The 12,799-nt window shown below is 41.0% G+C and overlaps 1 protein-coding gene across 6 annotated transcripts; it reads right to left on the bottom strand.

The window, feature by feature from the left end:
* Positions 1-3,964: 3,964 nt before the first annotated feature.
* On the bottom strand, positions 3,965-12,220 carry LOC115776952 (uncharacterized). 6 transcript variants are annotated; one of them, XM_030724756.1, is made up of 9 exons: positions 12,107-12,198; positions 10,943-10,992; positions 9,481-10,551; positions 8,078-8,264; positions 7,840-7,954; positions 6,658-6,920; positions 6,156-6,373; positions 5,232-5,390; positions 3,965-4,734 (listed from the first exon to the last, which is right to left on the bottom strand). In XM_030724756.1, the coding sequence occupies exons 3-8, from the start codon at positions 9,568-9,570 to the stop codon at positions 5,295-5,297; spliced, it is 969 nt and encodes a 322-aa protein (XP_030580616.1). In that variant the 5' UTR covers positions 9,571-10,551; positions 10,943-10,992; positions 12,107-12,198; the 3' UTR covers positions 3,965-4,734; positions 5,232-5,294. The 6 variants fall into 6 exon arrangements, 5 of the variants coding, with proteins under 5 accessions (XP_030580616.1, XP_030580615.1, XP_030580613.1 ...); XM_030724755.1 differs by having other exon boundaries at positions 3,966-4,734; positions 6,658-6,944; XR_004019535.1 differs by lacking the exon at positions 9,481-10,551 and having other exon boundaries at positions 3,967-4,734; positions 6,658-6,944; positions 12,107-12,169.
* Positions 12,221-12,799: the final 579 nt, after the last annotated feature.

Here is a 12,799-nt window from a genome sequence, read left to right as displayed (position 1 = left end):
CCGCCCGCGCTGCTGCGAAACATGTCCCAGTCGGCTGAATCCAACGCACCCTGCAGAGCGGCCTCTGTTTGATCAGACCACCGTGTCACTTCTCTCACAGCAGGGGGTTCCTGCCTGAGCCGTTGTTTGTATTTCGGCATGAGAAGGACAGCGGTGTGGTCAGACTTCCCAAAAGGCAGAAGAGGCTTTGCTTTGTAGCCATCTTTGAATGGAGAGTAGCAGTGGTCTAGGGTCCTCTCTCCTCTGGTGGGGCAGTCGATGTGTTGAATCAATTCCGGTATCAGCTTTTTCAAGTTTGCACTGTTAAAGTCCCCGGCTACGATGAGAGCCGCATCACGCTGGTTAGCCTGATAGGTGGAAATCGCCTCATGTAGCTCGGATAGTGCAGTGTTTGTGTCCGCCTGAGGTGGAATATAGACGGCGCTGAAGATGACCGAAGTGAACTCGCGGGGCAGGTAGTGGGGGCGGCATTTCAGGGTTAGGAGCTCCAGGTTAGGTAAACATGATTGTTTCAGAGGGACAACATTCCTACTGTCACACCAGTTGTTATTAATCATTAGGCACACACCTCCTCCTCTTGATTTTCCAGACTCACTCGTTCTGTCCGTGCGATGAACACTGAAGAACTCCGACGGCTGTACGGCGTGGTCCAGTATGAGGGGGGTCAGCCATGTCTCCGTGAGACAGATGATGTTGCAGTCCCTTATGTCCCTCTGAAACTGTATCCTGGCCCTGAGTTCGTCCAGCTTGTTATCCAGTGACTGGACATTAGCCAACAGGATGCTCGGCAGTGGCGTTTGGTGCGCTCTGCGCCTCAGCCTCTCTCTTACGCCGGCTCTTTTCCCTCGGGGCCTTGTCCGTGACCTGGTCCGTCCTTTGTTTGAGCTGGCCCACTGGAAATGCAGTATCTCCCGAGGCCAAGTCGGGTCGGGAGAAAAAGGTGTCAGAATACAGCCAGAGTGCTGTATTCTGATATTAAAAAGAGTCTGTCTGTCATACGTGATATGACACAGAGCAGGCGGAATTATAAAGTCCAAAATTAGAGCTAAACCTAATATATACAAACAAAGCGTAGGAGCAGGTACGACGGCTGCTGACCTCACCGGCGCCATCTTGAATTTTCTGAAGGAGGACAGGCTGGGCCTTCTGTGTCTGTGTGTTGGTCATAACAGATCCCAGAAAGTGCCGGCCAAGGCAGCAAAGGCCGACTGAGGAGACAAACAGAACGATTTTATCTATGATTTTTATCTATGATTTTAGTTATGATGATGATGATGATGATACTTTATTGATCCCACAATGGGGAAATTACAGTTAGTTAGTTTTAGTTAGTTTTTTAAACTCACAATACAGTTTTAGTTTCAGTTATCTTTTTTTGCTTTATTTTTAGTTTTTATTTATTTCACTTAATGACAAAGTTTTTTCAATTTCAGTTTTCGTTATTTCGTTCATTTTCGTTAACTATAATAACCCTGTGTTGAAGGAAGTAATTTTATGAAAATCACAAATATAATCATTTTATGCATTTCTGCCTTTGCTGATTTAAATGTATTAAACTGCCTTAGAAGAGAGAAATGAACAAAGTGCTGCTAATCACCAGAGAAGTACATTTTGTTTTTCTTTGGTCACAAGGACAGGCTGGGCCTTCTGTGTCTGTGTGTTGGTCATAACAGATCCCAGAAAGTGCCGGCCAAGGCAGCAAAGGCCGACTGAGGAGACAAACAGAACGATCAAGGGAACATCCAAGGTCCCCAAAACCAGCAGCTGATGGGAACCAGCCTGAACCAGCCTGAACCAGCCTGAACCAGCCTTGCATATTTCAGATATTTCTAATGATGTAATAGAATGAGATTACAAAAAATTATATGTCTGGGTTTAGCCAGAGAGGGGTTCAGACTTCATGCCCTGAACCAGCTGATTTGTATTAGCTCAAATAGGTTGCAAGTCTCACCCAGACCGGTCTGTGACTTGTGTGATTCTTGGCTGATTAAATTCAAGTTATTGATTTTTATTCCGTTGTCGTCTGAATCCTTTTAAAAGAACACGCACATGTATCAGGGATTAATTAAACTCCAACAAATCTGATGGAGAGCAGAAATATTGAAATGGAAGAAGTCAATAAAAAAAGGCTGTATTTACAGGAACCCTGCAGCATGGATACAAATGTTTCCAGAGGAAATGCTCAACATGGACAATTTTGTTCAGAAGAAGAAAATGAATTTGATTTGTGCTGATCTGAAGACAAATTTATGAATAACTGATTTCATCCACACAGTGTGCAGCATCAGAAGCTGCTGCTGGAAATATACCTGGAAGACAGACGTGCTTCTAGAAGAATGGTCAGAAATTCCCATCAACGCTCCTAAAACTGTGGAAAGCCTTCCCAGAAGAGCTGAAGCTGTTACAGCAGCAAAGCGTGGGCCCACATCATGTTAAAGCCTCTGGATTAAGAACGGATGTTACTCAGGTTCATGTGAGCGTGAAGGCAGACGAGTGAATACTTCAGACAGTACAGTGTAGTACTGACAGTAAATGTTACTGTTGATTTAAAGTTATTTATTTGACACATTTACATAATGATCTATAATCAAAGTAATGTAGCTATTCAACCCTGTAACTATATTATTTTTATCAAAGTAATCATAAATCACTTTTCATGTTTTTGTTTTAAATACTTTAAATAATCATATGAACAATGTTTCAGAACAAATATTTGAAAAAATAATAATTATTTGAAACCCGATAAATTTCAAAAGTTACTTAATTTAATTTAAATGAAGTCATAACTTAAATTAAATGGTTATTCAGTTAGAATGTTTCTCTCTAATGGCAGAGAAATTATAAATAAAAATAGATTAATGTCATTTTTTCAGCTGCCTGAATGTTGGAAACAGGTTTTCACCTAATTTAGCAGCTGACAAATAAAACCTATAATATAAATGATTCCTTTGATGCCTGAGCTGAGCCAATCAAGCTCTCATAGTTCATTACATATTACTGATAAATATGTAACAGAAACTTTAGAAAGAGAAGGTTTATTTTTCTAAAGGTTTGAAGCCAAAATCCTGGACTGACCCTGATCAGCAGGCAGTGACTCTCCATGTCACTCAGCGTGCTCCAGAGCAGGTTAGATCTGCAGCTCTGAGCTCCAATCTTAAACTAAGTCCATCACAATTTGGGATCCTGAGAGTTTTGCTCTGCAGCATCTGGGCTAAAGCCTTCCACTTGCTGCTCGAGAACCAAACTGAGCTCCAACTAAAATGTACATAATCAAATCACTCAAATATGAACCAACGTTTCAGTGCAGTGAACTCGCTGTAATGTTGAGGAGAGCAGCATCAGAAGATGGAGCACTGAGCTCCTAAAGGGATGGACGTGCTCAGCAACAACACTCAAGTAGACTGTGGTGTTTCAGTGATGCTCAGCTGGTACTGAGGGGAGCCTGACCTTCACCTCTGACCTCTGTGTTAGAATGCAGCTGGACAGTGTAACAGCCAGAGCAACAGGGATGGGATATGTTGCAAGGCTGAATGGTGCCACAAGGTGGTGCTTCTTCCTTGTTGTGTGTGTTGGACTGAGAACCACTGCAGAACGCCGCTGATGCCCACCCAGTCGACATCTTGGAGCACGAGCTCTACGTTGTGACCAGCTGATCGCGGGACGCTCTCTGTGCCTATTGTCATGTATGACCTGGCTATGCCGAGCCGCGGAGACCTGGCATTTGATGGTCCTAAGTTCTGCCAAATAAAGGAACTGTATTCGGAATCTTGTCGGCTATGTTTATGAGTTACCCGGGCATGGCTAGTGCTAGCCCTAGCTAACTTCGCTAGTCTCTCCACCCGCACCAGCCTCCTGTTACAACAGGTGTACCTAATAAAGTGGCTACCCAGATAGCAAAATGACTCCGCCCCCGATCCGCCCCGGATGTGCCACTGACTCCGTAACGGACCCGCAAAACCGGTCCGTATCGGAGTCCACTTGCACAGCGGGACGGATCAGTAACGGATCAGGATCACGGTTGAGGAACAGATCAGGACCGGATACAAATCGGACCCGTCCACGTTTCAGGTTATCCAAAACGGATCCTTTACGGAGCCGTCTGTGGAAAAACTGATCCGACACGGATCCGTTTTGAATCCGTTCATATAACAGCTTATTTTGGCCAGAATATTTTCAGGATCCCTTATTAAAAATTGCTGTAGCCATGCTAGCTACAGTTAAAGCTAAAATATCTATTTGGACATGAAGACTGATTTTAGGGAAAATGAAAAATCTTTAACAATTACGGCATCCTTATCTAAAGCCTAATTTTCCATTTGAATAACAAGATGAGCATATGAGTATTACAAAAATAATGGGATCATAAATGTATCAAGAATACTGTTTATTTACTATAAATCCTTTAACACTTCTTTATTCTTTAACAAAATGCAGTAAAGGAAAAAATAAAATGGCAAAGAAAGGAAATACTATCACAAATTAATTAAGCAGGTGATGCATTGATCCATTACTGTACTTCATTAAAACATTAACAGACAAATAACTGAAAGATAACCATTTTTGGAACAATAACAGTAACAATAACAAACTGAAGTCCTCAGCATTGATTCGGGATGGTAACAGGAGGACGCCGCCTTCTTCCTCTGTCTGCTGCCAGATTGAACCATCGTATGGCATGTTTCCGAATCTCCTCTTCTGTGGCAGCACGGGACACGTGGGTCTTTCTTACTGCATCTATACACACAAGGTATATGTTATATGAAAGCTTTGAAATCTTTCCAGCAGCTTGTTGAATCTATACCATGAAGAATTAAGGCAGTTCAGAAGGCAAAAGGGGGCTCAACCTAGTGCTGGCATCATGTACCTAATAAAGTGGCCAGCAAGTGTAGCATGTTGATTGTAAGCTTTGGACATAGTGGGGAAAAAATTCCAAAAATTTACAACTCATCTTTAATATTTAACAGCATCAGTTATTGCCAATCAATGCAGTCATGTCCGGGTATCCAACTATGTACCACAGAGGAACATCACAGATCTCAAAGGGGAGTTTTTCATTTGAAAGAGTGCTGTGATCAGTGAGTGGAATAAAGGTACACCTGAAAACTGTCCTCCAAAGCCCATAACTGGCATTATCAATGAAATGATACAATACGACTCTCAGAGTTAAAAGATTTGTGCTTCATTAAACCATGACAATCAAATCATTTGCAAAATCTATTACAATTACTTACCCAAGAGTACTGTTTTTGATGTCATCTGGGAGAAACCTCCCTTTCCATTGGCCCCTGTCCAATTTATCTTCTGTCCAATGTCACTGTGGAACATGCGGGAAAGAATGTTCCATGTGATACTTCTTGCATCAGCCCCCCGATGGCTGCCAGTGAAGAAATCTAAAAATGGAGAGGAAATAATGGGAAAAGTTTAAACACATTTCACAAAAAATAAGTTGCAGGCAATTAAACACAACAACAAAAGACAGCTTCATTTGTATTTGAGTTATCAAAAAGGTCCCGTGTGCCAGCTCAAATGTGGGTATATAGAAAAATTAAAAAATAATCATTTTACATTTTTCCTGAAAGGGCTATTCATTTTGCAATTCTTACTACTTATCCCTGGTCAAAATGGTAATATGAAAGTACAGAGTCTGCATAAAAGCACTTTGTACTGCTGGATGGTCTTCCTCACTTTTATGACAGGTGCTTTAATTAATTTTACCAGTGCACATAAAACAGTTTAATACTTTTATTAAACATAACTGATTGTTGTCAGTGTGATTAAACATAAATTCACTTCAGCTGCACAGCCAACACACATAAATGCAAACATACTTTGTAAATTTATTTACACGTATTTCTCACATTTCATTTTAAAAAGTTAGGAATGCCATTTGAGTTAAGTGGAACATTTCCTTATTCATAAAGAAGCATTTCCAGCCTTTCAGTGAGAGATACAGATTATCAATTGAACACGGGTATTGGCAAATAACCACATCTTATCCGGACTGTAAAAACCTGGATCTGGCTGTTCGTAATATTTAACATTCAGCTTTTCATTATAAACAGCATCATTCGTATTATACAAAACCATGACATTGACAAAAGTGGGATTTCTTTGTGTTGAATGTCAAGTAGAATGGTAATCAGATGAAAACTCACCACACTCTGCTTCAGGTGAGAGTTAGCAGGATCTTTGAGCCATTTCTCAAAATTCTCCACTTCCTCCATTGATTGTAGTGGAAACTGTACAGGGTCAGGTATTTCTCTTTCTTGGACAGTTGAGTTCAGCTTGTTGGTCAGATAGTTTACTTTGGTGGTTAATTGGTCTTGTTGGTGTTTAATGTACTCCAGTAAGCTCAATATTTGAACTTCTGCAGCTGTTGGAAGAAGAAATGAGACAAATTTGCTGTAATCTTTTCCAATAACTGGATTACATGGCAAATGGCTATAGTGTAGTATTCATATTTACAAATACAATATACCGATTATTCAAGCTTTACTGTATACACTTTTGGAAAAATCAGTGTACATTCAGGAAGAAATGCATTGTTGCATTCGATGAGTTTATTTTCACTTGGATGTTACACTGAGAATAACTGAATTTGTGATGTAATTATCAGTCATTGAAAGGTGAATACTAGCTGTTTAAGAGATTGCTTACCAGAGCAGGTAATTGTGTCTGAGCCATACCGTCCCCCTTTCCAAGTAGGCCTGTAGACATGGCTTGAAGAAGGAGTTGGCTCATCTCTTGGTCTATTTTCCATCTGGGCAAGCAGTGGTGGTGATGGAGTTTTTGCAGAAGAAGCAATTGTGTGGATGCTAGCTCCAGTGAAAGGTGGTGGTTGGATAACTGGAGCAGGTGGTTGTAGTGGGCGTCTTACTGCAGCTCTGGCTTTCCTTTTCAGGTAAACTTCTTCTGTGTCACTGTCAGAGTCCCCAAAGGAATGACTGTCAAGCAGAATAGAAAAATAAAGATACTTAATACTTCATTTGTCATTATTAAAACATGTATTTTTTTACTTTACTCAAACTGTACACTACTCTAATTGCTTTCGAATTCTGTGATTTGAATACCATCCATTCTCTTCTGCTTATCCTGTTCAGGGTCATGGGGGGGGCTGGAGCCTATCCCAGCTGTCATAGGGTGACCTGTCACAGGGTACACCCTGTACAGGTCACCAGCCTGTCATGGTAAATGGTAAAATGGTAAATGGACTAGTTCTTATATAGCGCTTTTCTACTCAGTATGAGCACTCAAAGCGCTTATACAACCTGTTTGCATTCACCCATGCACTCCCATTCATACAAGCACTTCCATTTTTACGAAGCTAAGTGCTTTAATTAACTACCATTCACACGCATACATACTCCGACAGAACGGTCGGAGAGCAACTTGGGGTTAAGTATCTTGCCCAAGGATACATTGGCATGTAGCCTGGAGTAGCCAGGATTCGAACCGCTGACCTTCCGATCAGTAGGTGACCTGCTCTACCTACTGAGCTACAGCCACCCCAATAGGGCCAACACAGAGGGCCAACACAGAGAGACAGACAGCCATTCACACCTATGGGCAATTTAGAGTGACTAATGAACCTAACCCCAGTAAGTGCATGCCTTTGGACTGTGGGAGGAAACCCACACAGACACGGGGAGAACATGCAAACTCCACACAGAGAGAGGGAGAGAGAGAGAGAGAGAGAGGCCCGGGCCAAGGGAAATCAAACCCAGGCCTTCTAGATGTTATTCTGTTATGTTAGTGCTAACCACCACACTACTGTGCTGCCTGTGTTTTGAATAATGATGACCAAAAAAAGCAAGGAAGGCATATAATGTATATACTAACATTGCCTTTGGCTTCCTTTTTGGTCGTATTTCCTCCTCTTCCTCTTCTGACTGAAGGTCTGATGTGCTGCATGTAAGCGATTTCTTCAGAAGCTGTCGTGCCTCAAAGTACTGATCTACAAATTACAAACTTGAGTTTACAACAGATAACACAGTTGTCTTTAAACACATAAAATATAATAGCAAATATATTTCAGTATTTAATTAAAATAGGCAGAGGTGTATTAGAAATTGCATACCACATGATTTGATAATTCTGATATCGTATGTCTTCCAGTCTGGTCCTGGTTCCTCTACATTTTTTACTGCCTTATCCACTCTTTCATCATTTCTATAGTTGGGCCAGTAGGTAGCACCATCACAGCACCAGTTTTCTGGTACTACTGCTACTGCTTTGTTGCTCTGGAACTCGACCAAATGGAATATCTTGAAGTGGAAAAAGAAATCAAACAACAACAAATAACAAAAAAAAGAGCTGCAACCAGCAACACTACCACAATTGCTTTGCTTAGAAAATAATATAACAAAATGGTATCATCCTCGACATTTTAAATGCCTGTTAGAAAAAAAACAGCCTTAATAGCTATTAAGTTATACTGCCAGCAAGGACAATAGACAGGTACAGAGAAAAATCTGATGTGTCCCTAAAAGGCATGGAACATTGGTATGGCCACAAAACCATCTCTATGAGGCAAAACAGTACATTTTACAACAAGCTCTGACACTTTAACACACTTGAATGAATCTGATGTTTGTGAAATTTTATAAATATTCAGATAGTCAGAGTTAAATGGATAATCAAAGAACAAAGATTTATCTGAGAATTCCTTGTATACCACATAGACTCCATCACTGCACTCTACAATGTTATGTATACAACAAATATCATTTCCAATAACAAAAACATTATCCCCAGTTGAAACTTTAACAGTCCACTTATCACAGGTCATTTCACCATACTGTGCTTTCACTGACAGTCCACCTATAATTGGTCCAACATAATGTGGCTTTTTAAAAGAGGTACAACTTAAAGGAGCTTCCATAATTCTAATTTCAGACAATCGACGGATTATTTGGGCAAGGGGGAACTCTGGTTTCCTGATGAGCTTTTTAAGCTTATGCAGATAATTTTCATAAGGAAATGCTGAAAATGAGTCCAGACAACCATGTAGTTGCACATCACCTGCTAGATGGACCAAACCATGTACATTATAAACAATTTGATCTTTTCCATATATTTCACCAAAGTGACTAACAAAACATTTCAGCAAAGTACGGGCATACTGTGTGTGGCAGGACAGTCTAGGACTAACTAAAATAGCAACACCAGAGAAGAGTAGCATGAAATTATAGTACATATTTTGATCCAGAAATGTGCCTAGCATTACAGGTCCTGTGTACAGGAGAAACTGTCTAAATTCTGTGGCCTTCCAACGATCCAATTCCCTCAGAGATCTGGGCTTCCGTGCAAACTCTACAGGAATAAAGGAACGCATTTCTAACAGTTTTGCTGACATTCTTTCCACTATGCTCGCAGGCAATCGAAAATTCAGAGGACCCCTGAGCCAGATGTGTAGCATTCTTCTAACAACTCCTAAACAAACTAAATGCATGTAATCTAGAGGGAACTGTGAAACCATACGCACACTACTGCCAATAAATGGATGTGGTCCTTCATGATGATGACTCTCATCGGCCATGTTTGTGAATGATTCATCTGTCCGTAGGGCATAGTCTGCACATGGGTATGTCATGCGTCTGTTAATATAGTTTCCAGGCTGCACACATTTGTCACATCCATGGTAGGCATTGTGGTTCTTTGTGTTTTTAATAAAGGACCTGGCTGGTGTGTCACAGATGACTGTATGCAGCTTGAGATTTAACTGTTTACCTTCTAAATCAAAACCATTTTCAAGCTGTTGTAACTCTGTAACAAAGTCTTCAAGGAAGTCTTTTGCTGAACTTGGTTTCTTTGGTCCACAGAACAAACCTATAACTACAGGTTCCTTCATGGGAACACTTAATAGTAGACCAAGGATGGGCCACAACTGCAGACAAGAACTCTTGAACAAAGGAAGTCCATCTATGTTGATTTGTAACTTCAAAGTGAAACTGTCTGCTAACGTGTGTTTGAACTTTAACAATGTATTTCTAAGAGAAGCCAGAATGCCAAAATAGTGGTACTGTCCTCCAGCCCTTTCAAGAATTGAGTATTCTGTCTCAGTTCTGAGAAGTGTCCTAGCATCCTTTGGAATATCAGAATGGTAAATGCGAAGTATGGCCAATAATGCTGTCAAAGCGACCAAGGAAATACGAAATTGTATGGCCCAGTGGGATAAACTGTCAGAGAGTGAAACCGAGTCTTGGAGTTCATCATCAAAATGATCAGACTCAGATGTCTGAGTCTGAACATCACAAGCAGCATCCTCAAAATCCTCAGACAGGCCTAGATCTATCTCCATGCCATCTTGCTCACTAAAACCAGCACCAGTTTCAGTGTCTAGACAGTGTGGATTATCAGTTCCAGTGTGACTTTCATGAAAATGCTCTTCACTGATGTGTCCATGGTCAAGGTTCCTCTCTGTTGTCATCTGAAAGTCAATTAAATTTGTGGCGTCATCCCGCATTTGTTTAAGTCGGTTTTCTACGTCTACACGGGCCCTCCTTCTTAAGGTGGAGTTGGAGACAGGTAGAGTCTTTCTATTCATTTTATCTAAAAATAAAAATTTTAGAAACACATTTTTGTTATTATTCTGAGACCAGACAGGATTTTAAAGCAGGCAAACAAGCCTCAACCTAGACCACAGGACAAAACATTGAAATGACAGAACTTACACATTATAACAGAGAAGAAGCTGTTATAACCACTTATACTGGCAATAACAGCTATTTTTTTTAAATGAAGAATATATTATAACAGTCAAAGCTTAACGTCCATTACAGTTGCTTTTTAAGTACAGATGTGCGTGTGCAAGATTTCTGATAGCATATTACAAGCTCAGGTTTCCCTCCCCTTGTAACACACACATAATATTTTTGGCAGAAATTATTTGCAGTTTTAGAAAAAGTGTCTAAATGAACTCTAAGATTGAATTTTGGCTTACTTCAGTGAGGTAGCAGACAAGGTGGAGGGGGGAAGGCAGGCTGAATTGATCTGTAACAGAAGACATAAATAAAATTAATGATTATAATGATGAAACTACAGAAAATCTTTCTTTTTGTGGCATGTTGGATATTAAACTTTGGTAATTTAAAGTATTTTAATTGTATCAATAGGGACTTTCAGTAAGTCAGAGTCCAAATATGCATTGTGGAAAAGTTTAAGGTCAAGCAAAGACAATAAATAGGGTTCATACACTTTCAACGCACAGGAGTTGTTGAATTTACTCGCGAGAAGTGAATACCTACGCTTGGGGAATTTGCAAGGATTGTTTTCTTCTGACTTAATTATAATTCCATACTGGTCTTATCCATTACTGGAATTTGCGGTTTTCTAGCCAACCAGCCAACAATAATTAAAGCCCCACTCTGGCCGGTTAAAAAAATGTGACCTCCTAAAGGTCCGCTCACTCTCTCACAGACTGTCTTCTGGGGAGATGCTCATATGCAGACGTGCAGGTTCGTTTCCATCTCATAAGTTAACTATTCAGATATTTTTTAAGGCAGTTACAGTTTTAAGCAGTTTCAAGCACTGTGCCCCAAAATCAAGCACTTTTCAATCCTTGAAAGGACAATTTTAAAATGGAAGCATTTTCAAGGATAAGAAAAAAAGAATTAAATTTGAATCAAAAAGTCTTAGCAGAGACATAACTAAATCCATTTCTAAAGCTTATTAAATACTTTACAGCAACACCTGAAATCGTGAGACCCACTTTAACCTGATGGATGCTCTCAGATTGGATTTGGAGAACAATAGGCTGTGTTAGCTTAACTTTACCTGCAGTCAGTCCTGGAGAGGCTCAATAAAATCCTTCATGTGCTCAGTCTGCTGTAACATCAGCTACCTGGACAGTTAACCAAATCACATCGCCTTCCCCACCGAAATAAATCCCGGAGGAGCTTTTTTTTTTTCTTTTAACCTCACAGCTTCCCGCTGTGTTAGCTAATAGGCCAGTAGCTAATGTGCTATAAGCTAACTCCGCTGCCACAATCTCACATTTCTGAATAAAAAATAAATAAAACCTTAATTATCTCCTACCAGGATAACTTTACTGTACAGGTAAAGCCATGAATGAAGAATATTTAACAGAACAGCTTACAGTTCTTACCTTAGAGAAGCTCTGCTCCTGCGCTCCTTATGACAGCAGTCGTTGACTTTTGAAAAAGAAAAAAAGAGGGGGGTGGGGAAAGGCGCGAGTTCGCTGAAGGGCTCCGCCGTGGAGCCGCGTTTTTATAATCCGCTGTCAGTAGGTGGGGCGGGCCCAGTCCGGAGAGCAAGAAGGGTGGGGCGGATCGGCTGACTTGAAGGCGGATCCGCCCCGAAGTGTTTTGCTATCTGGGTAGTGAGTCTTCATAAAGGAGGAGTTACATGGATCATCTCTGCAACGGGAAGAGGAAATATGAGCGCACAGAATGAGCAGCGACTCACAATGTGACCAACACTGAATGTGACTTTCTGGGCTTCCTGCTCCTTCTTCTCTCCAATGACGGCCTCAGTGATGAAGGCAGATGTTCCTGCTGCTGCTCTGCTTTGATATGAGCTGCATGAAACAACACTGCAACAACACGCTGGACAAACATCTAAGAGTCCATCTGCAGGACTTTGGAGTTTCCTTCACTCTCCTTCACTCCTTTCCTTCACCTCATGACGTTTTCCATCCACATGAAGGTAAAGTGATGAGGAAAAGGAGGAAGGACGGATTTGGACTCATTTCTTTGGGAGCTCAGACTCGACTCTGGAGCGCCCCCTGCTGCGCTCCCGGCTCAATCGCAGCCACTTCCTGTTCAGTGGGATTGACCGG

This window comes from Archocentrus centrarchus, unplaced genomic scaffold, assembly GCF_007364275.1.
Source record: "Archocentrus centrarchus isolate MPI-CPG fArcCen1 unplaced genomic scaffold, fArcCen1 scaffold_41_ctg1, whole genome shotgun sequence".
NCBI lineage: Eukaryota > Metazoa > Chordata > Actinopteri > Cichliformes > Cichlidae > Archocentrus > Archocentrus centrarchus.
The sequence above is the reverse complement of the archived record's forward strand: the minus strand, read 5'-3'. Positions and strand labels throughout refer to the sequence as shown.

What these genes read in the sequence shown, in the direction of transcription:
- LOC115776952 (XM_030724752.1), bottom strand. Translation starts at nt 10,546, where the DNA reads ATGAATAGAAAGACTCTACCTGTCTCCAACTCCACCTTAAGAAGGAGG.